The sequence below is a fragment of the Haplochromis burtoni genome, unplaced genomic scaffold (assembly GCF_018398535.1).
Source record: "Haplochromis burtoni strain Fernald_Lab_line unplaced genomic scaffold, NCSU_Asbu1 Contig_37, whole genome shotgun sequence".
In the NCBI taxonomy this organism is placed as follows: Eukaryota; Metazoa; Chordata; class Actinopteri; order Cichliformes; family Cichlidae; genus Haplochromis; species Haplochromis burtoni.
The window spans coordinates 3143758-3167329 of record NW_024582398.1 but is presented as its reverse complement, the minus strand read 5'-3'; the positions used below and the strand labels follow the sequence as shown (position 1 = coordinate 3167329).

Below are 23572 nucleotides of genomic sequence, written 5' to 3'. Positions count from 1 at the left end.
GCATGTTCTCCTTAAATTGCTGGCTGTCTGAGTGGTGTCCCAGAAACGATGTGGGCTTCATAGATAATTGGCAAACCTTCTGGAGGAAACCTGGTCTTGTTAGGAGAGACGGCATCCATCCCACTTTGGATGGAGCAGCTCTCATTTCTAGAAATATGGACAAATTTATTAAACCCCCCAAAATATGACTATCCAGAGTTGGGACCAGGAAGCAGAGTTGCAGTCTTACACGCCTCTCTGCAGCTTCTCTCCTCCTGCTACCCCCCCAAAAACCCATCTCCATAGAGACTGTGTCAGCTTCCAAAAAGACAAAAAACAAACTAAAAACCAGCAACAAACAACTTAAACATAAACAATACAAAGAAAGAACAATACAGTATCCACATCTGAACCAAAGAGTAAAACAGTGAAATGTGGATTATTAAATATTAGGTCTCTCTCCTCCAAGTCTCTGTTAGTACATGACTTAATAATTGATCAACAAATTGATTTACTCTGCCTTACAGAAACCTGGTTGCAGCAGGATGATTATGTTAGTTTAAATGAATCAACACCCCCGAGTCATTCTAACTACCAGAAACTCGAAGCACAGGCCGAGGGGGCGGTGTGGCAGCAATTTTTCACACCAGCCTATTAATTAATGAAAGACCAAGACAGACTTTTAATTCATTTGAAAGCCTGATGCTTAGCCTCGTCCACCCCAGCTGTAAAACTCAGAAACCAGTCTTACTTGTTATCATCTATCGTCCACCTGGGCCTTACACAGAGTTTCTGTCTGATTTCTCAGACTTTTTATCTGATTTAGTTGCTCAGCTCAGATAAAATAATTATTGTGGGTGATTTTAACATCCATGTAGATGCTAAAAATGACAGCCTCAACATGGCATTTAATCTGTTATTAGACTCAATTGGCTTCTCTCAAAATGTAAAAGAACCCACCCACCACTTTAATCACACTCTAGATCTTGTTTTAACATATGGCATAGAAACTGAACATTTAACAGTGTTTCCTGAAAACCCTCTCCTGTCTGATCATTTCCTGATAACATTTACATTTACAATAATTGATTACACAGCGGTGGAGAGTAGACTTTATCACAGTAGATGTCTTTCTGAAAGCGCTGTAACTAAGTTTAAGAATATAATCCACCCACTGTTATCATCTTCAATGCCCTGTACCAACACAGAGCAGAGCAGCTATCTGAACGCTACCCCAACAGAGGTCGATTATCTTGTTAATAATTTTACCTCCTCACTACGTACGACTCTGGATACTGTAGCTCCTGTGAAAACTAAGGCTCTCAATCAGAAGTACCTGACTCCGTGGTATAATTCTCAAACACGTACCCTAAAGCAGATGACTCGTAATCTGGAGAGGAAATGGCGTGTCACAAATTTAGAGGATCATCATTTAGCCTGGAGAAATAGTTTGCTGCTTTATAAGAAAGCCCTCCGCAAAGCCAGAACATCTTACTATTCATCACTGATTGAAGAAAATAAGAACAACCCCAGGTTTCTCTTCAGCACTGTAGCCAGGCTGACAAAAAGTCAGAGCTCTTTTGAGCCAACCATCCCTTTAACGTTAACTAGTAATGACTTCATGAACTTCTTCACAAATAAAATTTTTATCATTAGAGAAAAAATTACCAATAATCATCCCACAGATGTAATATTATCTACAGCTACTCTTAGTACCATTGATGTTAAGTTAGACTCTTTTTCTCCAATTGATCTTTCTGAGTTAACTTCAATAATTACTTCCTCCAAACCATCAACGTGTCTTTTAGACCCCATTCCTACAAAACTGCTCAAAGAAGTCCTGCCATTAATTAATTCTTCGATCTTAAATATGATCAACCTATCTCTAATGATCGGCTATGTACCACAGGCCTTCAAGCTAGGCTGTAGTTAAACCTTTACTCAAAAAGCAATCTCTAGACCCAGCAGTCTTAGCTAATTATAGGCCAATCTCCAACCTTCCTTTCATATCAAAATCCTTGAAAGAGTAGTTGTCAAACAGCTAACAGATCATCTGCAGAGGAAAGGCTTATTTGAAGAGTTTCAGTCAGGTTTCAGAGCTCATCACAGCACAGAAACAGCTTTAGTGAAGGTTACAAATGATCTTCTTATGGCCTCTGACAGTGGACTCATCTCTATGCTTGTCCTGCTAGACCTTAGTGCAGCATTCGATACTGTCAGTAGAACATGCATTAGGTATTACAGGTACTGCGCTGCAGTGGATTGTATCATATCTATCTACTAGACTCCAATTTGTACAAGTAAATGGAGAGTCCTCTTCACCCACTTAGGTCAATTATGGAGTTCCACAGGGTTCAGTGCTAGGACCAATTCTGTTTACATTATACATGCTTCCCTTAGGCAGCATCATTAGAAGACATAGCATACATTTTCACTGCTATGCAGATGACACCCAGCTCTATCTTCCATGAAGCCAGATAACACACACCAATTAGTTAAACTGCAGGAATGTCTTAAAGACATAAAGACCTGGATGGCCGCTAACTTTCTGCTTCTTAATTCAGATAAAACTGAGGTTATTGTACTCGGCCCTGAAAATCTTAGAAATATGGTATCTAACCAGATTCTTACTCTGGATGGCATTACCTTGGCCTCCAGTAATGCTGTGAGGAACCTTGGAGTCATTTTTGACCAGGACATGTCCTTCAACGCACATATTAAACAAATATGTAAGACTGCTTTCTTCCATTTGCGCAACATCTCTAAAATTAGAAATATCCTGTCTCAGAGTGACGCTGAAAAACTAGTTCATGCATTTATTACTTCCAGGCTGGACTACTGTAATTCATTATTATCAGGATGTCCAAAAAACTCACTGAAAAGCCTTCAGCTAATCCAAAATGCTGCAGCAAGAGTCCTGACAGGGACTAGAAAGAGAGAGCAGATTTCTCCTGTTTTGGCTTCCCTTCATTGGCTTCCTGTTAAATCCAGAATTGAATTCAAAATCCTGCTCCTCACATACAAGGTCTTAAATAATCAGGCCCCATCTTATCTTAATGACCTTGTAGTACCATATCACCCTATTAGAGCACTTCGCTCTCGCTCTGCAGGCCTACTTGTTGTTCCTAGAGTATTTAAAAGTAGAATGGGAGGGAGAGCCTTCAGTTTTCAGGCCCCTCTTCTGTGGAACCAGCTTCCAGTTTGGATTCAGGAGACAGACACTATCTCTACTTTAAGATTAGGCTTAAAACTTTCCTTTTTGCTAAAGCATATAGTTAGGGCTGGACCAGGTGACCCTGAATCCTCCCTTAGTTATGCTGCAATAGACATAGGCTGCCGGGGGATTCCCATGATGCATTGAGTTTTTCCTTTCCAGTCACCTTTCTCACTCACTATGTATTAATAGACCTCTCTGCATTGAATCATATCTGTTATTAACCTCTGTCTCTCTTCCACAGCATGTCTTTATCCTGTTTCCTTCTCTCACCCCAACCGGTCGCAGCAGATGGCCCGCCCCTCCCTGAGCCTGGTTCTGCTGGAGGTTTCTTCCTGTTAAAAGGGAGTTTTTCCTTCCCACTGTCGCCAAAGTGCTTGCTCATAGGGGGTCATATGATTGTTGGGTTTTTCTCTGTATCTATGAATATAAAGCGCCTTGAGGCGACTTTTGTTGTGATTTGGCGCTATATAAATAAAATTGAATTGAATTGAATTGAATTGAAAAAGCATAATCCAAAAATACAAACAAAATATCGACAAACAGAACATAATTTGGCTTCTGTGAACAATGCCAATAGACTGAGACAGTTAAGCACGTTCTTCTGTGATGTAGGAAATTCATTAGGGAAAGAAATGTTACAAAATTATGTAGACTGAATCAAGGGAAGCACTACAGAGTTATCTTTAAGTGACCGGACTAAATAAGGGCATCTAGAAGCAGAATGGTTAGTGATGTTAAATGACTGGAGAATCCTACAGGAGGCAGTACTGCATTGTCCTGGATGCCAGCTGTAATAAAGGCAATCTCTCGGTGGTAAAAATGCCAAAGATAACAGAGTTTGACAGCTAAAAATTTTACTTTTTACCAAAAAGGTGATTCTCAAATAGCTTCTAGCCAAGAACGTATCTTAGTCATATCTTAGTAAGTGTCCTTAAAAATGAGGGAAACTGGAAAAGTGGAGAACAAAGGAAGAAGTGGAGGAAGTAGTGAAAAGCAGATGGAAAGTATCTGAAATCCCTAAGAAATAGGGGGAAAAGCAAAGACCTGATACAGAACCTGAGAGATGCATCAGGCCCTTTAGCTGAACCATCTACTGTTCACTGAAGGCTCATCAGAAATGTTCTCAGTGGATGGTTGGCTGTCAAGAAGCCATTCTTACAGAAGGGAAATGGGGAGAAAAGGCTGAGGTATGCCAAATTACACAGAAACTGAAGTGAAACATCAGTGGTATTGGGTCTCATGGAGTGATGAATCCAAATGTGAACATTTTATTCACGTTATTGTCAATATAAGTTCAGGAGAATCATGAACAGTGAGTATCCATGGCCACCTGTAAAACGTGGTGGATGCCACATCAGCGTCATGGTCTGGGGCTGCTTTTCTGACAGTGATGTTTGATCCACAATGATATAACATCTGGAAACTTCAGACTGGCAACATTTTTCACCATAACAATGATGCCAAACACATAGCCAATGAAGCAACGCAGACCTGGATAGAAAAACACACACTGGGACACTATCAGTCACTGATTGGCATCCCCAGAGCCCAAAACTCAATATTACTGAAGCAGTGTGGGATCATCATCAAAGAGAAAAGAAAAAAAGGCAGAAAACATGAAAAGAAAAGCTTTGGTGTGACCTCCAAGAGACCTGGAGAATTATTCCCAAAACTATTATGGAAATCACAAGAAAGCTTTCCAAAGAGAGTTCAGAATAAAGGTGTCATACAAATATTGCCAAGTTTGTTAAAATTGTACATGTACTGTATTTCCATGTAAGTTTGCACACATTTCAGTAAGTAGCTCCACCGATTTCCTATTTTCCTAACCACCCCTTATATAAATAAAAAAGGGTTGTTCAATATGTTCCAAACTCTTTCAAATATCTGCTTTAGCTACCATAAATAAAGCCATTTACAAAAGTATTCCTGCATAAAATTGCACACTTTGAATGTTATCAGCCCCAACCACCACTCTGTTGTTTTAGTCACTAAATTAGGTTGAGAGTCAGTGGAGTCAATGCTCTGAAGGGAAAAAAAAAAAAAAAAAAACCACTTTGGAGGATTATGTATAAGATATAAGAGAAAATATACTGTATGCCAATGTTTAAGGTCTGGTTTGCTAGACACATGTAATTAAAACTTTACTGTTGATGCTGGGAGTGACTCAGCTAGGGAGAATATTAGCATGGCCATGTTAGCTGCTAGCAGTGACAGAGCTAGAAATATGTCAACGTTGGTTTTTTTAGTTGAAAAAAAAAAAAGTCACGTGCTTAATTACTGGCACAGGTGGCAGGACTTATGAGTCCTGTGAGGCCACTGGCAGCTCTCATTTGACCTCAGCATGGTCATTAGCTCGCCAACTATAACCCGGTATTCAGATTGTGCTGCAAATAGCATATTGTAGAAAATTAATGAAGTCAGTTTGACAAAGCCAGAAAAAGTCACTTGACTGCACTTTTAAACACTTGGGTGGCTGCACTGTACAATTGCACCAACCTGCTCAGTCGCGTAGATTGGTCAGCACAATTACACGCGTTTGGTGGCAACTTGTGTCAAGTGATTACTATAAATCAATGACTCATCACACTAATCAGGCCAGCCCGAATAAGAACAGGCATCTCCATATAGAAGTAGTCGCTATACAAACTTGCTATGCAGGGTTGTCAGTGAGTACTTGTAGGTGGCAAGTTTCTTTAAGTCATTGTGCAGTAGTAGTGTCCAAATTACTGAACTCACAACCACTTTACACACATTATCCAGTTACAACTTGAGCTTTGATTCATTAATAGACTCGATGCTCAAAAATCAGAATAAAGCAGCCTTTTTATTGCAGCACATATTTTAAGACATTACATGGACCCACTCCATTGTCAGACCGCGGCCTTGGTCTGGCTGTTGGCTGGCAGTGGCTTGCCCATGTGGATCCCCACTGTGAGGCCAGACTCTTTGCTGGCATATTTCTCTTTGACCTCAGGCTTCAGCAGGAAACCCGTCTCCTTGTCAAAGTAGTCCAAGGGAGCAAAGTACACACTGGCTTCCCCACAGAGGTTTTGCAGCCGTGTGCGCCAGCCCTCCAGCACGGAGCTGCGAGATTCAGGAGAACCAGTAGCAGGATCCCAGAAGATCTGAGGGGCAAAAACCTGGAAGCCACAGTAGTTCAGGATCCCGTTCTGCACACAGGGAGGAGCAGCTGTTACCACATGACAGATCATTTCATGCTTGGCTCCGTTTATAGTGAGACCTCACCTGCAGTGGCCACAGTGTGACATTGATGTCACCATTGATGCCAGTGTCACTGTACACAGATTCAGGACAGTCAGTGGTGAAGGACAGCATGGCTTTCTTGTCCTGTACAGAGAGCAAGGAGTGAGCAAAGAGGGAGTGGACACAGCCTGAACACAGACATGTTGGTGGAGCTCTCACCTTGAAGATGCCCTCACTGTACCGCTTCTCCTGTGCGTAGGCAAAGCCCAACACACGATCCATCCACCCCTTCATGATTGCAGGAACAGATGACCAGTACATGGGGAACTGGGAACACAGGTTTAATGGTCATTTTGATGAGGACACCTGATCACAAAGACATTCCCAGTCAAACACTACCTGAAAGATGACAAGGTCTGCCTCCTTGAGCTTCTCCTGCTCTTTTTTGATGTCTTCTGCAAGTCTGCCCTCCTCTGATGCCAATTTGATCTCCTTTGCGTAGCAGAAGTTCTCAGCATCCTTCACTCCACCTGCAACAAAAATCTAGTGTTTGTATTTGATGAACAGAGCAAAGATGTTTTAATACCTGTAGGATACTGGTATACCAGTGATGTCCTCAGTTGTAGCAGCAGCTTTGAACTTCATGGCGTACAGGTCAGACACCTCTACAGTGCAGCCTTGAGCAGTCAAAGCTGCCACAGCAGCATCTTTGGCAGCAGCATTGAAAGAGGCAGGGCTCTCATGGGCATACACAATCAACACTTTCTTGGCTGCAAAGTCAAAGAGAATAGATAACACAAAGTGCCCATTAGAGCAGAACCAGTTCATTAAAGCAATGAAAATAAAAACAACCATCAAAAATACTTACACATTCTGATACAAGTGCTCCGCGGTGACTGCTGATGCTCACAAGTCACTAGTACTCCAATGGGGGGAGGAAAACTGCTACTGGTGTAAAGCTCAGTATCCAGGATTTATACACCCAATGGGCTCTGCTTCAACCAGGTGCAGTCAATCAGCAATCAGAGTCATCACTCTGCCAGCTGGAAGTGGGGGATTTTCTCTAAGGCCTCTCATCTTCAGATCTTTTTGTCTTTTAACTGCATGGACACCAAGCATGCGTCACTCCTACAAGATGATTAAAATCAGTTTTTCAATGTCTGTCATTTAAAAGACATGAAAATGAATCATCTTTCAGAGAAACTGATGTCGTCACCATGACATGAATGTTATCTAAGGGTTAATTAATTCTATTAGATATTGAAACGAGGAGCTAAGCAATTAAACAGGGGAATGATCTTCATTAATCTATATACTTATGCAAAATTAGCGCCAAGATAAAAGTTTGTAGCTATTACAGATATTATGAAAGCAGCCGTGAAATATTATTACTAAATCCTTCATGCCTGTAGCTGGAAAAGCAAATTATAACATGTCAAGTTCAATCTGCTACAGATCGCATAGAAAACATCGGTTGAGAAAGCATCAAAACAATCGCAACAGTTAACTGTGGTCATTCTTCTCTAGCTGCAGGCTGTGGGGGGAGCATAAGCTGCAGGTTAAAAACCTTTTTAAACAGAACAACGGGGGTGCAACAAAGCGTGCACATGTACACACAGTGAAGTCACTCAAAGAAAGCTGCGTGCTCCCACTAACATGATTTATATTCTGAAAACACTCCTCATTCTTCACCTCTGTGTCAAATTGCCATATTTTGTGGGGGTATATTATGGCAACCTCACGCAGGCCACAGTGCGTATCAGGCCCCATCTATCATATACAACCCACCCTCTCGAGAACAACACAAACAGACACACAGAGGCAGAGAGATGGAGTAGGCGGCTGGTAGACAAGGCAGAATGTGAGTGTATAACACCACCAAATGACTCTCTCTGACAATGGACACCATTATCTAGCACTGCGTTGTTTTTCTCTTTTATTGGTCTCAGCATATTCATAATTCAACACATGACATACAGGAAACACTAACATAAACATTCTGACTGAAAGAAGAAATCAAGTGACCCATCGGTCAGCTGAGGCTCTCACCTCAAAGACATGCGGCGGCAATGCCAGTTCTAAAACTCAGAATAAACACACCCGGATGCGCTGGCAGGCAGCTTTTTGAGGCAATTTGGCGGTACAGAAGGGGGAGAGAGGTTTGAAATCAGTAAAAATGCAAGCGTCAGCTTTAAAGAACAAAAAGCAGAGGATGTTAGCTCATAGCAAACAGCTGCTGGCAAAGCCGCATGTATTTTTATGCCTCAAAAAGTTGCCAGGACATCACAGCCTTGAGGGAAATGTGACGGATCCATGCCCTTTTCTGCTGCAAAGGAAGTGCTTTAGTACCCATGTTTGGGATAGGTAGGTAGAACTGGCCATAGAAAGAAGATGAGTTCAATTTACAGTGATGTAATGACATATACAATATATTATACAGCGGTTTATGTGGGAGGTTTATGTTGTTTGATGTAAGCTGGCCCTTAATTTCTCTGCCTCATTATACTTCAAGCAGATTCATCATGAGTAACATAGTTTCTTAGGTAGAATTATACACGTTTTGTTGTTTTTATTGTTGTTTTTAAGAGGGCCTGTTATGCATTTTCTTATGTTATGACATATATATATATAGAGAGAGAGAGAAATGACAAGTTTCATGATCATATTAAAGAGGATCTGTTCCATTCATTTATAATCCGTATTTCTATTCCTGGGTACTACTAAAGTACCTTTTAATAAAAGCAGCTCAAAATAATCCTTATTTATATTTATTTGATCCTTTTTGCAGCCCTTGCTCCGTCCTCTGAGTGAAACAAGTTGTTCAACTGTGTCGCCGCTCCATGTAAGCGATCTTATTCTAATTGGATATCCCTCGTAAACAAAAGGTTTGAACAACAGGTGGGCGGGACTTCTGTTGTCACAGTAAGAGAAGGAAAAACTGTGTGAAACTGAGCATTTGGCTCACAGGCGTTACTTATTAAACTTTTAATATCAGCAACACTGATAATACAACCCCTTTAAACATGCCAAAAGTGTGTGTGTATGAAACAAAAGCTTTTGCTTGAGACAGTTTTTTCCATTCTTAACTCTGAATTCCTTTTAGGATGTTCTGTTTGCAAGAAGCTGCCAATCAGTTAAAAGTTGGCTTGAACAGGAGAGGAGATAAAAATGCTTTACTTTGCTTGAGAGAATATGCACCAAAGCCCAGCATAAGATATACAAGGCTCATTTTGAGCCTGAGTGAATGATGCAAAACCACTTCAGTATAGTCCAAGAATAGAAATATGGAGCCAGAAACAGACCCCACTTAAATATCTCATCTCTCTTCAACACTGATTCCAGCTCATTTATTTAGATTTCAAGAGGTGTGTGAATGACTGAAACTAAAACACAGTTTATAGCATTCGTGTCTTAAATGGCCAATCTCAGTATAGTGCATTTTCTTTTTTAATGTTAGCAGTGGACTCGTGTCTTGATACCCATATTAAAAGAACCCCATTCCCCCTTAAATGCAGCGCTACCCCTTCCCCACACTAATTCAAGCCCCCATGCCCCCACCCAAAATAACTTTATACAAACTGATAAAACTTCACGAAAATTCACCATCAACACAAAGGTCACACAAAGTCCTGTGGTTACGTCCATCCTGTAAAAACTAAAAACAGCGGACATCAACATCCGCTCGGACCGCTCCCTCATGTGTTGGTTGATAGGGTCACATATATATAAGCACGCTCTCTACGTGCACCCAGATACAGTATATACATATACAAATGTAATCCCCAGGGGAATAAAGACAGGCAGCACTTGCAGTCAGGTCAGGCTTATGTTTCTATTGCATTGCAGCTCATTGCATCCTTCTGTTGCCAAACAGTTAGACAGGTTGTTTAAGTGTTGTCAGGGGATACAATGGTATTTTTAGGACTAAAAGTAAAGGGGGAATTTGAGGATTTAATGGCAGAACAGGTGGTGAGAATTCATTAGTGTGTACGCAGAAGTGCAGGTGGAGTGGAGGTCGGAGAGTCCATATCCGATCAATCGTGGATAACAATGGGGCCTCGCATTCTCAGGCTGGGGTGAGGGTGTGGAGGGGCGAGGACAAGCCCCTGCGGTGGACCCTGGGAGACCCTGCGCAGGGTGATTTGCTCACAAGGTTGCCGGCAAGCGTGCCTCAGCTGGGAGCGAGACAACATCCGTCGAGCCCGCCTAGATGGATGGAGACAACATGGGACAAGATGAGTGAAGGAAAAAAAACAGGGATGCAGAGATAAATAGCATTAATAAAACTAAAAGGATGTTCCTGATCTTAGGCGTTTGGTACTTGTTTTATGCTTCCTCTCTGCCATATTTCAGGGGCTTATATTATGTTTTTCATTCAACTCCAGGTCTGAAGCAAACTTCTAAGTGCCTCAGTCCTACAAAAGACTACCAGAGACTGGCTTCATAGTCTGTTAGTCTGGTTGCCATAAACTCATGTGTTAAAATGCACAACTTTGCAGCTGAAATTAACATGTTTACACCTGGGCAGTAGTTCAACTATGCTTATAGGATTTTGAAATTTTTTTAATGCAGTAATCTGAAAAAATGGCATACTGTGTGGTGCAGTTTGTGCTCAACATCAGACTGGCTATGTCCATACTATATATTCATCTTTTATTTTTACAACCTTTTCTAACAATCGACACTACTGACTTTGCAAATTCAGATTAATAATACAAAGATTTGGTAAATTTTATAGGTAAGACTTTATCGATCCCCTAGGAAATTCCCTAGCAAGCCAAGCTGCAATGTCAGCAGTTATAACCCATTAGACTACATTTTACAGAAATGGTATTATAAGTAAATTTACCTTTGGTACTTTAACTGTATTTCACTGCTTAAAAATGCAAATATCAGCAGCTAATCCAACTATTGCCTCGAGGGTCAGGGAAACGATAATCACTCAACTCAACATGAGTCAAAAATCCTTAAATAAATAAAACAACAACAACAACAACAACAACAACAACAAAAAATGTTTTTACTAATACTTTAGCACTGAATTGCTGTCATGTGACTGACTGATTGTACAGTAACAAGCAGATGAGTAGGTGTACTTAATAAAGTGGCTTCTGAATGTATTTCTTAGCCTGCAAATAATGCTTGTCTGAGACGATTACTCATGTTGACTGCATCAACACATAGAGCCCAAATATACAAATTATGAAACTGACTTCATGAGACAGCTGATTTATCACCGTGGGCTTGCCATACTGCGCTACTGGTTGTTAATCATCTGGTTGTTTGGTTGGAAAAAATGTAATCATCATTCAACATCTGATTCTGGTTTTAGAATCAGTGTCTCTTAAATATGAGCAAGAAAATGGCTTCTGATTTCTCTGATCAGCACAACTTAAGCAGAAAAGTGCAAACAGCCAGAGAACGGCGAGTTCAAGACACGAAGATGAAAAATCTCATAAAGAGAGAAAGCTGTGAAGTTTAGGGTAGTTTGAATGATTTAATATGAGCACAGTTCAGCTGGAGGGCAATACATTGCGGATCCAGGCTGTTGAGAAGGTAATTAGATACAACTAGATTCTTCTCATCTCGAGAGATTTACTATAGGAGAGTGCAGCGCGTTCCGAGCACCAGAACAAATACACGTGTCTGTTATGAAGTAATAGAGGAGAACATTTTTGCAGGATTTTCTGGCTCGTTGAGGGTTTTGTAGGTAATTTCCAGACTGCAGTGGGCTTTGCGGCGTGACAGGAAAGCACTTTTTACAACCCACAGGCACTAAAGAATCCCAGATTCTTGGGACACACTCACAAGTCTTGGACAGAGCGCTAATTGAATCCAAATGGAGACAAATGCAAGGTGCATAACCACAATGTATAGGTGATTATTCATGGTTCCCTTAGAGCAGTCTGAGACTTAATGCACAGCAAAGCTCTTTGTGCAATCTCATTTTCTTCCCCTTTCCTATTGTTGTAAATGTTGTCTCGTATTGTGAATGCAAAACACACCGGCTGCCTCCAAATCCCCGCTGCACTGCACAAATACAATGTGCCGAACCACGGGGATCTCCTACCGAGCAGATTACAGTACATTATGTGCCAGTACATCCAACAACACCAAATGTGTCTGAATGTGCATGTAAGAGTCTCCACACAAATCTCTCAAGTACAGTATACCCTGACACTGAGCACCGCATGCGTGTGCTATGGCTCAAAGTTAGAGGACACGCAGTTATAACACGGAGGGAAAACAGAACGGATTTATCTCTGCTGGTTGTCTGTTCATCTGGTTGTTGGGAGGAAGAAAGCAAACATGTAAATCTATCCTCAAACATATCAGCCTGTCTCATTTATATTCTGCTTTGCTCTGCTTCTGTATCCTAATGTTCCCCATTTCTGACGCTTTGCTATAGACAATCATTCGATATATGATATTATAACACTGTTAATACTGAGGCATTGTTAAGCACTTTAAGCACCATTTCGCTGTTTTAGCTGTGAAGCTTGTGTATCCATTTTATTTGCAGTTTGATTGCTTAGTTCAGAAGTTCGGAGCCTCTCCAAATGCAAATCCATAAAATCTGAAGGATAATGTGACAAATTTGGGGAAGAAATGAGACGTGCTCATTTTCCAGCTCCATATTTAGCGCTTTGAGTGCTCCGGAAGAGTAGAAAAGCGCAATATAAGAATCAGTCCATTTACCATTTGCCATTTATTTTTAATCGTGGATTCTACTATAGTAGCTTATCATGATTCATAGTTTAAAGTAAGCCCCTTAGTTTTAGCTTTTCTATCCTTAATCTAGTTTTCTTCTGACTGGCTGCAAAAGATTTAATCACCAGCTGGGTGGAGCTTCCTTGCCTCGGATGACCAATCTAGGGATAACCAATTTGTCTAAGACATCATGAAGACCAAAGCCCTAGCCTTTGGTTCACAAGTATTACCTTTACATACACTTATTATTTAAAACATTAGCCGTGTTAATGTAGAGCTCCACCATTGTAGTATAACTTGGTTGTTGAGTGTTTATCCAAGTTACATTCTATGTAAATCCTAGATATGGTTGTGTGGGAAAATCTCTGTGAAACTGAAGTTTTGGAAAAATCCAGATCAGCCGATCTGGCACAAGAGCCCGACCACATTCAAAGTCACTTGAATCCCATTTCTTCCTAATTCTCATGCTCGATTTGAACTTCAGAAAGTTGTGCTGCGAGTTACTGTCATGCGACTGGCTGATTAGAGATTTACAAGCGATTAAACAGGTGTATCTACAAAAGTATTTGGTAAGGATATATGAGAGAAAATAAGGAAAACACGTTAGGTCCAATTTATAGCAATTTCTCTTTGCAAACATCTGATTTTTGTGATATCTTGGGAGTATTCGATTTCAGGAATTAAACAAGCTGCCATTCATTTACTCACCAAAATGCAATGGGGGGTTTTCCAATTAAATAAGGGGAAAAAAGTCACTGGAGTGCTATTTTTTATCAGCAATGAAAGAAATGAGGAACAGTGGTGTAATAGTTTTGTATTTACTGGTTATTTATGGACTGCTGTCACCTCAAGGGAGGAAAACATTAAAAGGTAGTAAAAGTGGGCTCTTTATACCTGGTTTATACTTTGAGTGTAAAATGCAATTTACATGCGAACAAAATATTTTAACATAGTCTTTACATGAAAGCCATGAAAGATTGCTAAAGATTATTATAGTTCCCAGAGGATGTTCTCGCTTACTTTCTTGTACTTTCTTTAAGTAGTCTTCAGGAATAGTTCTCCGGGCTACATGAAAGACATGCTTTGGATGTTGGCTGCCTTTTGTTCCATTTACAGTTGAGTTCATCCACCTCTGCCTCAATAATGTTGAGGTCCAGGCCCTGGGGGTGCCAGACTGATGGTGTTCCATTCTCTGTTTTTCTATCCAGGTATGTTTTTATTGCACTGGCAGTGATTTTGGATTCATTGTCCTGCTGAAAAATTAAGTAATGCCAAGTAGATCCTTTCCAGATGGCATTGCACGGTGGATGAAAATCTGACGGTACTTTCTGCATCTACAATGCCATCAAGTTTGACAAGATGCCCAACACCACTGGCTGAAATGCAGCCCTAAACCATGACATAGCCTCCAGCATGTTCTACAAATAGCTGTAGACACTCCATGTTTTGCTTTTTTCCTGACCTCCTCTAGACACAATGATGGCAATTCAAATAAAAAGTCTTTCATTTGGATTGATCTCTCTGTAAAACCTGCTGCCGCTGATTTTACGTCCAGTTCTTGTGTGATTATTGCACAATATTTTAAAAAGTTTAAATTTTCCTGTCCATAGTTTCAAATTTTTTATTGCCTAACTAGTAGAATTGTTTTAATGACGCTCCACTGCGTCACCTAAAATGAAACACATTTTGTCATCTCTACTTTCATTTCTATTTATCTCTCTCCCATCTCCGAATTAGTGGGAGACATCTCCAACCCCTTGTCTATACTCTGTGTTTTCATCATACTCAGAGAAGAGGAGAAGCAAAGAAAGGGAGTTGATGAAACCTCTGATCATTTCTCATTAGCACCAACTTTTCAGGGCACATCTATTAATGCATTTTGTTCAGAAAGGCATTAATTGTCTCTACTAGGAGACAATTAAACAAAGGGTGCAGAATTCAGATCGATGCTGTCCCACTCACACGGCCATGTTGCCTTGGTGGTAACTGAGTGATTCATGCAAGTGCAGCCATGGTTAATGTGGTAATGATATTTCCACTCAGGGCACAACGGTGCCAGGCTCCATCTGCACCAGTTAGCCTCCTCTAATTTTAGCCCCAGCGGTCCGAGGGCGGCTGTGAGAGCCGAGCGCTATGGCTCATTTAGACACAAGCTTAATGGAGGAACATCTTTCTCTTGCACATGGGAACACACACATACGTGTATGAGTCCATGCGGGAAAGTGCATGTGTACATTTAAAGAAAAAGTAAATGGATGTAAATTCAGTCACATAGAAAAAAGTATATTAATGGCTAAAGCAACGCAAAAAGAAACAGACCATGAAGGTGAATACACTTGAATGAAGAGGTTTTTTATTAAAAATGTATACGCGTATTTGTTTATAATGCAGAAAAAAAAAACAACAGCAACAAAATCAATGGCAGGCTGTTTCAGCTGAAAAGCTGGAGGATGATGAAACAGCATGTTTTGAACAGCTGTTTATGGCACAGTTAATCGCATTTATTAAATGTTTTATTAAATTACCTGAATGCACCATGAAATCTTACATTTTAGCTGGACTTTGATTAAATCTTCAGAAAGTATACCATCTTTCACCCGTGCCTTCAAAGACATGCTTGTGCTTATGAGAGGATTCATCATAAGTGGGATATGATATTCACATTCACCCCTTGGGAACCTGAATGTCTGCACCACCTAACCCTCAGACCCACAGGGCTAATGTAGCTAAAAGGTAACTGAACTGAATCAGACAGCAATAAATAAATAACCAGAAATCTGACCAAGACAAATCCTTAAGCGCCTTGAGGCAACTATTGTTGTGACTTGGCTCTATATAAATAAAACTGAATTGAATTCACAGTGAAGCACAAGATGTGTCTATATGGGTATATATGTCTATATGGGAAAAAATGCATCCACATCCTTGACTGAATCCAAGTGTGGGACTAGTCTCAAAGGTTTGAACTGGAATTGTTGTTCTCTGCTTGTTTCTTTGCTCTCTTTACTGTTAGTTTTGATTTTCTGTGAGTCTTCAGTTCTGGATACATGTTAGCTCTAGTTTGTTTGTGTGTCTGCGTTTCACTGTTTCCAGTTAAAAACTATGTCATTTTTTTAGTTATCAGGCTCTTATGTCTTCCATCTTTGCTCTTTAGCTCTACTTCCCTTCCTCATTGTCAGTGATTGTCCTCTGCTGTGTGATTCACCTTCACTTGTGTTTCATTACCACACTGTGTTCATGGGGTAATCCCCTGATTATCCCATGTGTATATAAAATAGTCCAATTCTTCTCCTTAGTCTCTGTTTACTTACCTGCATGTTCTCTTGTGGTGTCTGAATAACATCTGTTTAACATTTGGGCTTTTATCAGTGAATATACAGCTTGTTGTTAATTGGTCTGTTGCACTTTGGCTCTTATGCACTGCACACTCCCCACAGTCTGCAAATTTTAACAAACTGTGACAGGGGGCCAAATTTAGATATAGTGAGCCTAAAAACGCAAATCAAGCATGAAATTTGTACTATTTATAGATCCATTGATTTTCTCCCATGTATCTAATTCGAAGGAGGGGTTTTGAGTCTATCTCAGTGGCCATAGGGCAAGAAGCGGGGTACAGCGGGGACTTTGGACTGCGGGAGGAAGCCCCAAGAGAAACCACGCAGACACAGGGAGAACATCTGCACAGAAAGGACCTTCAAATCCAGGACCTTCTTGCTGTGAGGCAACAGTGCTAACTATCACACCACTGTGCTGCCCAAGCTTCTTACTGATTTAAAATCCTTTAAAGTTGTCAAAACCCCTTAAACCCCCCCAAAAATAGTACAATATGACATGAGTGTGTTAATCAGTTTCCAAATTTTCCATCCAGTTGGTCAAAACAGTGTTGAATGATGCGCTGATGTGTTTGCACTCTTAGGGCATTGTGTTGTATCCTTTTGAGCTGATGTGCATTGTGCATCTGTCTCAAGGTCACCATGAGACAAAAATAACTCGCTGTCCATTTCTGTCCCAGCCTATTTCCTGTCATCTGCTTTCGCTCAGCTGTCAGCATCTTCCTTCAGACACACACACACAACAAGCCTATCAGAATTCAAGAAAGGGTCACCTTTGCTTACCTGGTCTCCCGTGTGACAAGGAAGAAGCTGTCATCGGGAGCGTCAATCCAATTAGGGCGCCTCTTGCGAATCATCACTCCTCCTCTGGTATTTCCACTGCTGCTGCTGCGGCCGTTATGCTGCAAGACATACATCCGAACGTTAGAGAGCAGTCGATGCAGCTGTAGAGGAAGTGTAAAGCAAATAGAAAATAAGCCTACCATGAGAGGTCCACCTGTTGTACCTGGGTTCTCTGCAAAAACAAACCCACAGCAGTGAGAGAAAGAGGCAAAGTACACATGAGGGAATCTGCCAGTTGCGAGTAGTATTGATTGGTTTTATTTCTTGTCCTAGTTACAAGTTGTGCAACAAATAACTGTGTTTCAATTTCAGTAAAAAAAAGTGAAGTTACCAATAAAAAACAAAGTGTCAAACTGAAGTTGAACCATCCAAATTATCCAAATGACCCCCATCTGCTGATTCGTTTTCATTAGAATTAGTTGTCATTCTCTCCAACGAGCTAGTTTAGATAAGAAATGGCAGAAAAGGTTATCAACTCCAGATGTATTCCTACTAATTGGATTTTTTATTAAGCATAAGGATAACAAAACATTGGATATCAACACTATTTATTCCCCAGACTTAATTCACATTACGAGTAACTTAAAAAAAGAAAGAAGGGATGCATTTTCTTTTTTTTTTTTTTGAATGTGGGGGGCTTTAAACAGAATGGACTTTCTGCTTTTGAGCAGGATTAAATTAAGCAAATCTGAAAATAATTACCTTTGTGGGATTAAATCAGATCTCTTTTTCTTTTTACTGATTAATTAGAGTCTGTGATGTACCTGTGCACCTGTCTGGGTCAGCCCTGCTGTGGTGATGATAGCTGCGTTTTCCCAGCATGCCGTGAGGCCCGTGTGGTAGAGAGGAGAGGAGGCGTCTAGGGGGAGGCGTCTGAAGGCCCGGGGTGCGGTGGGAGCGAGGGGCGTGGGTTGCTGGACGGGACTCTGGAAAAGACACACCGGAGGTGCATGAAGTGGCTCCTATAGACCATCTGAGTTATTTCTGCTCATGTTTTATTGGCTTAATGGGTTAGACTCCTACTGCTCAAACACTGACTGTGTGTTCATTTACCTAGAAACTGCAGGACACTAGTCAGAGTGCTCCTTTGGGCGGCTCTGGTTTTAGGTAGGCGAGTCCCCTGCCCTTCCGACACCCTTAACATGTCTAAACCAAACACACATACACAGAAATTTTTGTCAATCCCCTCTTCTCCCCGTATTTAAATAAAAAAAAAAAAACTATTTATCAGTTTATCAACATGAACATCTCATGCAGATGAAAATGGCCTCTTCTCAGGTACATGATTATGGATAAAGACCACAAGATGCAGGATTTGATGCAAAGGAGCAAATGACTGAGGTATTTTGCAGCGACTTGCTCTAAGGGAGGAGAAATCTCCCCCCTCTCACATGCGCATACAGATGTCAGCACATGCTTACATGCATGAAAACATATCGTAGACACATACATTCAATTATGAAGACGGCATGACAGCAGGCACTGGAGGTTGAGTCCATGCTGAGGAGTGGGGGAGGCGGGGGTGCCGCTGTGCTTCCTCTGAGTGTGGTGGAGTTGATGGACAGAGAACACAGACACATGAAGCACAAGGACTCGGAAAAGATGCTTTCAGGTGTGACTTTATTGCAGGTCTACTCCACATTCACACAGCAATGAAAGAAAAGAGCAAAAAAAAAAAAAGTAGAGGTAGAAGATGAGATGAGAATATTGCAACAGTCGTTAGAGAATGAAAGATGAGGGAGGGGAAATCGAAGGCGAGGAATGAGTCAGAGTGGCAAATCCTGTCCACAGGATATACGAGACAGGGTGGATTCATATGAATATTGCATGATTTGAAACACAGGAAATTAGTTGAGTGAATAATATGGCAAAAGGTCCATCCCCAAATGGGATCTGGACTCCTTATGATTGGGCCTGATCTACTAGGGGTGATGCAGCCAGCAGCTATACCCAAGTCTTCTCTTCACCTTCCTTCCTTCAGGGTTCCAAATCTGTCTGAAGCTCACAATCAATCCAAACAGTTCACTTTGTCTTGTACACAGATACACACATGATCAATAGGAGGGGAAAACGCATGTGTAAAAAAAAAAAAAAAAAAAGAAGTTTAAATTAAAAAAATATTTAAAAATGGTGATGGCAAAGACAGTGAAGCTGAGGTTCAGTATTTACAATGAACATATGTGGCTGAGACAACTCACTCAGTCATAACAGCACAGACTGGACGCACCTTTACCAGGAGCGCCGTGCAAAATAGAGCTTTTCTTAATAAAATACATTTCCTCTACCAGCAACTTCAGCAAATATATACGGCTCAGACTAGACTTCTACTGGATGCTGTTACAATCTATTCATTATGACAGGAGCGACTTCAGTCACAGTGTGTGTGTGTGTGTGTGTGTGCGCGCATGTGTGTGGGTGTGTGTATCCCTGTTTAACCACTCGAACAATGGCTTTTGGTTCAAAGTGACTCAGAAACATAACAACAGGCAAAAGAATAAAAAAAAATAAAAAATAAAGAAAAAACACGAATGAAAAGATGATCAAAACTCATAGTTATGAGGACAGGCAGTCTTTATTGGAAACGGGGGGGGAGAATACAAAAAACAAAATAATAACAATAATTATAATAAAAACAGAAAGAGACAGACGGAGGGGGTGGGTGGGGCAGAGGCGAGCAGAGATGTCGGGGGTTGATGGTGGGGCAGTCGGGGTGAGGGGAGGTGTGTGTTGGTGTGTGTCTCTGTATGTTGTGTTCTGTCTGAAGATGTGTATGTGTATCCATGTGGCAGAAGTTAGGAGGAATTGAAAGAGCTCTTACACTCTGCCTTTATGGCCCCACAGTTAATGGGGACAAAGGGCCGGCGCGCAGCACGGCGCAGCCTGATGATGTCACGGCACATGTGCCGGGCCAGCTTGGTGAGGCGGGTGGCCTGCAGCAGGAAAGCCTGCTTGGTCTTCATGGAGGATTTGGGGCTGTTGCTGTTTCGCATCGGCACCATGTGGTTGGACTGGCGGGGAGCGTGACCCCTTGAGCGAGACTCCTGAGATCGAGGGAGGGACAGAAAGGAAGGAAAAAACAAACAAACAAAACACAAAAGAAAATTTAATCAGTTTGACATCTGGCAGAAAATGTAAAAGTCAGAGATGGTTCAACAAATCCAATGGTTTTTAAACTCTTGGGCTGGGAACGGGAACTTCAGTTGAATGGTTATATTTTTGCAGGGGGAAAAACTCATCTTCATTTAAATGCAGCCTTAGTGCATATGTGCACATCAAAGAGCTGCACTGAGCATAAAAACGCAAAAATAGACAATTTTGTTCAAAAAAACCCCCAAAAGTGTATCATGTTAAAATTTCCAATAAAAAGGGATTAAAAAGGTTGAGTATATATATATATATATCATGCTGACCTTTATGTCACCAAAATTTAACTTGGAGTTGGTTTTATTAACAAAGGCTATTAGTTTAAAATGTAGAATGGTGGCTTTCTTGGAGGGGGGGGGGGTCATGCCAGAAAAGGTTTGATAACCACTGCACTAGCTTCTGTATTATTGGATTTTATTTTGAAAAACCATTATCAAAAGATTCACATTGGCTGGTTTGAAGGCTTTAACAAAAATCTGAAAAACAAATTAGATTTTAGTGTTATTTATTATTAAAAACATGCATGTTTAACACAAAACTGTTTTGTGGTTCAAACTGTTGTAGAGGGGAGTCTAATTCACTCTGTCGTCACTGTGGAGGCTACTGTTCGTGGTGCTGTTGAACTGTATTGTGTAATACAGTGAGGAGAATCTAATCATTTGCCCGCCCCGTTTATCCCAGCGGATAATTACAGCCTCTAAAACGGCCATAAAGTTGAATCAGCACCCTTCTGAAAACAGTTTACCGTAGATAAAAATCAAGCATTACAACCTTCCTGAGGGAAGGATTTATTGCAGGGCCACTGCATTAGATAACTGGCAATCGAGCTTGTTTTGTGAAACAGAAGCAAAGCCACTGTTTTCAGATGAAGACTGATATTAGTAAAAGCTTCTATTATGGTTTCCATCAGCCACTTTCTTGGACTACTATTATTTTTACGTCTGGATATTTTAATATTTTGTCACTGCATCCATAAAATTTACATCAAGATGGTAAACGGGTTAAACTACTGAGTGCCTGATGGTCCCTTAAAAATATTTTTACCGCAGCACAATCAGCAACCTCTCCGGTGAGTCATCATGCAGCTAAACTACAACTCCTTCGTCTTAGACTGCAGCTAGTAATGGTAACCCTTGTTCTGCTCTGCACCAACGAGGGGCTTAGCATAGAGCACGGCTGGGTAATTAATCTTCCCAAGAGGCCACGAGAAACTGGGATTGCTATGAAGGGCTGCACCAATAGCTTATAAAGAGATAAAAATGAATACTGAGCAGAATGGAGATCAGCTCATCGCTACAGCCCTCCACAACAGACCAAGATTCTTGTGTTCTCAGTTTCTCCTTGAGAAAACCGATTGCCCACCTCTGACACAGAGGCACATGAACCAGTTCTCCATCTGCTCCAAGCTTCTGGTTATGATAACCTTCAGCTAGCAGAGGATCACCAAAATAACCCACACTTCCATCACCAGCTGTATTCCAGTTGAAGAACATTTTTACCACAGCTTAAGATTATCTTTTTGGGATTGCCTCATCAGTGATGTGAAAGGGCCAGGAGCTAGCTGGTTTCTAGTGTCTGAACTTAAAATAAAGGCGAATTGTGGCCAAAAGAACAGCTTAAAATGTGTCACCAAATTTAAAGTGTCAGGAACGCTGCATCACACAGGAGGTACAGATTTTTACAAGTTTCTTTCAAAGGCTTTGTTTTTGTCTAACTCTAATATGAACATGTTTTAAGGACCTGCAGAAACCCTTCTCTGTACCCTCCACTGAGCTTACATTGCTTGCTGGAGTGGGTGAGGTCCTCTCCTCTGGACCCTCAGCTCTGCTTGGCATCTTCAGACCACCGTACTTCTTCCAGTACATCCAGCAGGAGACGCACAGACGACACTGCATGTTTGGAGGCCCCCATGAATACCACTGGGCTGACTGCATGGCTGTTAATGCATGGAATCCATTAACACTTGTTAGAGAGATGGCAGAAAAGACTGGTCTCAAGACACTAAGAATATTGATCTCCATCTTTCCCTGTGTGATTTTATCAATATTCATACTACACAAGACGTCACTATATGCCTGCTACTGACTTTAAGTGCTTACAAACATGAAACAGTGCACGAGGCCGTTGTACTGCAAAGTGAGCAGATATTAGGCATTTAGATTTATTATTTCCATCAAATAATTTTAGTTGTCAGCTTTTTTAAATATTCTACATTTTACAGTAGATTTTAAGGGGAATGTTAGGATGTGTTCAAGAACTAATAAGCAGAACTCAGGTTATAATTTTTACAATTCTCCCAGTTCTCAGTGCAATTGAGTCCCACCAAGGGACACAAAAATGAATATCATCAATAAAACGTGACATCAGCAGAAGTCTGCCGCAGACAGATTTTTATGTCCAGCAGAATTATTATTACTGAAAAGTCAAATATCCAGAGAATCTTGCAACTTGTGTTATAGTGGATTGTTAAAATTCAGAAACAGTTATGTTGAAGGCATTTTATGCTACTTAGATTTTTGTTGACAAGGGGCAAAAAAATGTGTATCCTCCAACAGGTTGATTTAAGGTGAAACTGGTCACAAAGAGTTAAACACTGCTGCACCAAAAGCCTTGGGGCAATGGGTTTGTTTTGGTTGCTAGCAGACTGCCACAGTTGCCTGCAGTTTGCACGCAAGATTCAGATTTACCTACAAATATATGCCAGCCCTTCCCTGAGCAGCAGCAAAACTGCATGGCACTACACAACCAGAAGCAGAGTCTGTACACCTTCACTCTGTTGGGGAAATACTTTTTTTCCCCCCTTCTTTGTGATCGGTGGTTGCAGAGGGTCATCAAACGCTCTCTGGGCCTTTGTTCCAGGTTATTTATCAAAATCATTGCACCCATGCTTAAAAATGGCTCTCCTCGTAAGGGTGAAAGTAAAAGTAATAATAGAAGAGATAAGAAAGAAAGCCAAGTAGTTAAAATTATCTTGGTTTTGCTCTAGGAATGTGTGACTTGGGCTGTAGCTAACCACCCTGCTTGCTAATCCTCTTGCTAAGTGAAATCTAATATTTTTAGGCAGCTAGAGGCACTCTGTTAACACTCTGGGTTGCATACTGTGGGACAACGATTTCCCCTTTCAGTCTGTGAAGCTGTT

At 41.0% G+C, this 23572-nt stretch overlaps 2 protein-coding genes across 4 annotated transcripts in view; both read right to left on the bottom strand.

The window, feature by feature from the left end:
* Positions 1 to 5822: 5822 nt before the first annotated feature.
* LOC102302995 (NAD(P)H dehydrogenase [quinone] 1) lies at positions 5823 to 7410 on the bottom strand. The gene is made up of 6 exons (XM_014332765.2): positions 7272 to 7410; positions 7009 to 7173; positions 6803 to 6933; positions 6623 to 6730; positions 6446 to 6547; positions 5823 to 6369 (listed from the first exon to the last, which is right to left on the bottom strand). Exons 1-6 carry the CDS (start codon positions 7273 to 7275, stop codon positions 6070 to 6072), a joined length of 810 nt encoding a protein of 269 aa, XP_014188251.1. The 5' UTR covers positions 7276 to 7410; the 3' UTR covers positions 5823 to 6069.
* A 916-nt stretch (positions 7411 to 8326) lies between these two features.
* Positions 8327 to 23572, bottom strand: part of mta3 (metastasis associated 1 family, member 3) — a 29816-nt gene continuing 14570 nt past the window's right edge. The window contains exons 13-20 of one of the 3 annotated variants that reach the window (XR_001336190.2): positions 22212 to 22369; positions 20108 to 20330; positions 18343 to 18435; positions 18054 to 18215; positions 17621 to 17728; positions 17430 to 17461; positions 17230 to 17348; positions 10430 to 10609 (exon numbers count right to left, since the gene is read on the bottom strand). Coding sequence is in view for 2 of the 3 variants with exons in the window: in XM_005919465.3 (XP_005919527.1) it covers positions 10438 to 10609; positions 17230 to 17348; positions 17430 to 17461; positions 18054 to 18215; positions 18343 to 18435; positions 20108 to 20330; positions 22212 to 22369 (959 nt within the window). In the remaining variant the exon portion in view is untranslated. Of the gene's footprint in view, positions 10610 to 17219; positions 17349 to 17429; positions 17462 to 17620; positions 17729 to 18053; positions 18216 to 18342; positions 18436 to 20107; positions 20331 to 22211; positions 22370 to 23572 lie in introns of all 3 variants that reach the window. The other 2 variants (XM_005919465.3, XM_042219768.1) reach the window with 2 other exon arrangements.